At 53.4% G+C, this 4,815-nt stretch overlaps 1 protein-coding gene across 1 annotated transcript; it reads left to right on the top strand.

Moving 5' to 3' along the window:
• The first annotated feature begins 4,002 nt into the window (after positions 1-4,002).
• Positions 4,003-4,458, top strand: CHC_T00001199001 (hypothetical protein). Its single transcript, XM_005718555.1, has one exon. It carries the CDS (start codon positions 4,003-4,005, stop codon positions 4,456-4,458), a length of 456 nt encoding a protein of 151 aa, XP_005718612.1.
• Positions 4,459-4,815: the final 357 nt, after the last annotated feature.

The raw sequence follows: 4,815 nt of genomic DNA, 5'->3' as shown, positions 1-4,815 counted from the left end.
ACTGTTGCGTTTGTATGGTGCATATAGCGGGCTTGTCTCGTCTGGAGCCGTAAACGTTGGATCAAGTACATTTTCCATTCCTTGGATGATGGCCATGTCATTCAGCGCTTGTCTCCATGAGGGGAAATTATCTCCTGTGGGGCTGAGGGGCGGCAATCGGGCTTGGGTCCGGTGATCGTTCGGGGTGGTTCCTTCTTCGTTGGCCATGGCGGTGGCTGTTGGTGTATTCGTGTCCACGCGTGGTTGCGTGTGGTTTCTGCTCTCTACACGAGGTGGAGGCTCGTTATGCGGGCTCTCAACACTAGCTCGTGGAGGCTCTTCTGTTGAACCGGGTAGGTATTGTAGGCTGCCGGGGGTGGGTAGTGGTGCCGTGTGTCGTTGCCGGTGACGGGGTGATCTGCGAGGATGTCTTCCAGTAGTTCTGCGATCGTCTTGCAGGGGTGTTTGCGTGTGGTCCATGACCTGTAGTGCAGGAACGATGGGGCAGTCTTTACTGTCTGGATCTACTCTCTCACTATATAAGTCTACTGGTCTCATGCCGGCGGGTGTGAGCCTGTGCGTGTGGTACGTGTGCTATGTGTGCACGTGTCTGGGTATTGTCACAGTGTAAAAAGCAAGCCAGGGATACGGAGAATGTGTGAGGATGTCTCCTCTGGTGTTCGGGTCTACAGTGACCCGGTCACTCCACTTTACCCTCCCTAATGGTGTCATTTGGGACTTGGACTATTATGGGACAGTTCCCGCCAATTGTTTGAGTCCTGTAAACTCATGCATGCGAAAACCGTAGGCGCCATTGCACCGAAAAGCGCGGGCTTTTCATTATTCTAAATGCCATTGCACAATCACATAAACATGTACTGACAAATGTTGCAATCTCCAGGGTGCAAAGCTGTTGTTTTCCTACCATCTGCAATGCCACCCTCCATGAGACGACAAGCATTATTGCTCGCAAAAAAGCAAGACAGACTGCGACACCAGTCCCAAAAACGCAAGGAGGCCGTGCTTCTCTTGCAACAGGGCAAAAAGGTGCGCGAGGTCACGCGCAGGACAGAAGTATCAAGGACCACTGTCTCACGACTGAAACAGTGTCTGGAAACTGATAATATTCCTGGCCTCAATCACCTTTGTTCGGAAAACATACAACCGGGTTCGAAACCGGTTGTAACGGCGACGAAGCAGTCATTATCAATGATCGTCTGACGCTCGCAGCGGAAAGAGGTTTCGCTGTTGACGTTGACACGTTCAAACATATTCTGTCACGCGTAGCGTCTGATGGCCGCCAAGGCTGGAAAAGGCAGCTTCCATCCGATGACACAGTACGCACTTATCGAGCTCGACATAAGGACATAGCATACAAAAAGGTGGAGAACAAAGAAGCAGCCAAACTGGCAGCAGAGTGCTTCCGACACGTAGAGACTTTTTTCTCCACTGTCGCGCGTGTTGCAGAGTTTCGGCCAGGAATACTAGATAATCCGGGAGCAGTATGAAACATGGACGAAACTGGAGTTGATTGTACAATTGGGAAACTTAAACGCGCTTTTGTGGCAGCTGGAAAGAGAAACGGTGGTTATCGTGGCATAAAATCGACATATGGAGTCAGTCGACATATTACTGCTGTCATTGCCAGCTCTGCCGGAGGGCACTTGACACCACCATTTTTTATTATTGCCGGTAAGAGAAAGAACTCGGATTGGTGGGCTCCAGTGAAAGGGGAATTCAAAGCGCCGCCTTCTGGTATAATTGCACGCTTTACGCAGGAAAACTGGTTCCCCGGAGACGGCGTCATAGCCGTATCTACAAATGGGTCTATGGAAGGCCCGCTTTTGGCAGCCTTCGTCCAACACCTGGACAACACTGCGCGGATGTTCATTCCTAAGGAAAAACATTACCTACTGTGTCTAGATGCCCACGCTTCCAGGAAAGATGTAGCTTGGTTGGAGGAATGTGCATCACGAAATATTGAAGCTGTTGTCAACGCAGCAAATACATCGCACTTCCTCCAACCGTGCGATCAAAAAATTAACAAACGCTTCCATGAGCTTATGAGAGAATTGCGAGATGAATTTTGCAGACAAGGAAAGGTGGACACGACAAGGGTCAATTTTAACATAGCCTGTGCTGTGTTTGCGTGGGACAATATTCCCACGCAGGATGTCACCGACTCCTTTCAGTCAACAGGTCTTTTTCCTTTTCAGCGAAACTTTGCTCTTAACTTTAAAACAAAGGAGGAAGTGGACCAAGAGGCAGCGGAGGAGGCTTTAAAACGAATAAGGGCGGCGGGTATCGCTTCTCGCATCCGTAGTGTAAGACAAAGCAGGGCAGACGCAGACACGCTGTCAGAAATTGAGAACATTCTTCGCGGTCATGAGGGCGCATCACGAAAACTAGAGCGATTAACGAACCTTTTGCAGATGACTGAGACAGTTAGCGCAATTGTTCCAGGCAGTGTGTCCTGCTCCGAGCGAGAATCAACCGCATCAACCGTGGCCAGTGCTAACAACCGGATATTGTACGACTCTGGGGCTCCGGGACAGTGGGTGACGCATGCAGAAATGATTCGCAAACGGAAGGTTCGGCTCGAGGTGCAGGCGCAAGAGAAAGAACATCGGAGATTAAGGCGTGAGGAGGAACATCTAGCTCGAGAGACGCGTGTAGAAAATCAGAAGCTACATAAAGAAGGTCGCAAACGCATGAGGCAAGAAAAGAGAGCGGCAAGGGATCTTGCTACAAAAAAGCGGCGGATAAATGCTGAGAACGCCAGGGATGTCCGTGAATCCCAACGTAGATTGCGGTTGCGGCGTGCTTATGATATCCTCCGTCAACAACAGCGTCGGAGGGAGTGGTCGCTTCGTTTCGGCCGCAAGGTTGGTGCAGAAACACGAAGAGGCTTGCCAATAAGCTCTCACAGAAGCCGTAGCGGTTGTCCACGTCCGGGGGTAGCCAAAATCAGCAGTTTCCAGTTTGCTGCAACGCTGGTTTGGGATGTGGTACACGAGGCAATGAATGGAACCAGGAGTTGCGTGATGTCCCAAAATTGTCCATTTTGGAGCGACGGCGAGGTTCAGTTTGACGTCATTGCATAGCGCATATGTGGCCAAAAACTGCCTTATGGTTGGTGAAACGGGTATGAACGTGCTTGGCGCTGAACGTGGAATATGATAGAGGCATGGTGTTTGAGAAGGACCGTTCCTTTAATAAAAAGTACTTAAATGTGGCTTAAGTGGCCCAAATGACACCATCAGGGAGGGTATGTCAACTAGAGTGTTGTCGGTGAAATGGGGGAGGCGGTTCTGGGGAGCGTGCCGTTCCGTGGTGTGTGTTTCTTTCCCCCCTTTTTCCCCGCAGCGCCCGTCACCCTCTCTCTTTTATTTCTATGAAATTCCTTCCAGAAGCGTCCACGCGTCCGGCCCGGATTCCGCCGGGCCGTACGCGTGCGCTTCTCTAAAATTCAAATAAAATCTCGGTCTACAGAATAAAATCTCCCTCTACAGTAAAATGGAATTTTTCCCTAAAAATATCTCACATGACCCCCTCGTGAGGGCAGACCACGGGGCTGCCGTTGCACGTAAATATACTGGCCCCGCTTCTTCGCGTGACCGCTCTGGCCCCCCCGGCCACCGTCTCTCCACCTTCCACCGAACCTAGCTCCCTTCTATTTCATCCGCTCCACCGCCATTTTGCGCCGACTACGCTCGCATCGTTTCTTTCTCGCGCCGCCTCCGGCACTTCAGCCTCAACTTCGGGCGGTGTGGTCTCCGCGTCGCCCAAACTTGTGGTTTTTACGTCTAGCGTCACCGTAGCCCCGGATCGCGTGGTCTCCGCGTCTCCCGGGCCTCCGGCCGTTGATCGTCCGACGCCGTCTGAGCCTCAGGCCGCGTGGTCTCCACGTCGCCTGAGCCTCCGTTTCTCGTTGTTCCCGTTTCGGGACTTCGTTGAAACGCGCCGCGTTCCGAGCCACGCACGAAAGGTCTGTGGTCCTTCGGGCGGTACTCTCTGTGCGACATGGCTCGGACCAAGCAGACGGCGAGGGCTTCCACTGGCGGGAAGGTCCCTCGTCGAGCGATCGCCACCAAGGCAGCCCGTCGTTCGGCGGGCATGTGGCGCGAAAACGGGGAGGAAGTCCGTGAAAGGGCGTCCTACCGCGTCAACCGACCGTTCATTGACTTCGAAGACTCAAGGAATGCTGAACATCTCCCAACCCTTTGGGAGCACGCCGGACGCTCCGATGTATCCGCGGTTAGGTATCAGGTAGGAGATGGATCCTTCCGCATTAGATACAAAGAGGTCGGTAATCGTGCACCCGTCGTGGCGGCCGTCTCTGCCGCCGGGGCCCGACTTCTCTTCGGGCCCCACGTGCTGGCATTCGTCGCGGCTCGTTTGTCCCGGAAAGCTTGGTTCACTGCCGACCGGTGCTTCCGGCTCGGGCTCACCGACAGTCACGGCGACGAGAGAGAGTAACACTGCTGCGACGACCCCGATTGGGTCGTCGAGCTGTTTTGGTGCTCCGACGGTAGCAACGGCGAAGCCCAGGGGTGCTATTACGCCGTCGGGGAGGGGAGCCAGGATAAGTACCTTATCCTGCTCTACACAATGACGTTCGATCATGTGCCCTCCGAGAACGAGGACGCCCGCCGGGGCTTCAACTCTGCCTTCGGGCGAGACTCCTCGACACGTATGGACGGCAATCCTGGCCATCGACAACTGGTGTAGCCAGAATAGGGGCAAGAAGAAGCGCGTTAAATACGCCATGTCTCGAAACGTCTCTCCCTTGGCGTCGAGGTATTTCACCAGGTCTCAGCCCGTACCGTTTCAAGA

The sequence above is a fragment of the Chondrus crispus genome, genomic scaffold (assembly GCF_000350225.1).
Source record: "Chondrus crispus Stackhouse genomic scaffold, scaffold_413, whole genome shotgun sequence".
In the NCBI taxonomy this organism is placed as follows: Eukaryota; Rhodophyta; class Florideophyceae; order Gigartinales; family Gigartinaceae; genus Chondrus; species Chondrus crispus.
This window is presented reverse-complemented; position numbering and strand designations above follow the sequence as displayed.

Excerpts from the sequence above, each read along its gene's own strand:
- CHC_T00001199001 (XM_005718555.1), top strand. The coding sequence starts at position 4,003 with ATGGCTCGGACCAAGCAGACGGCGAGGGCTTCCACTGGCGGGAAGGTC.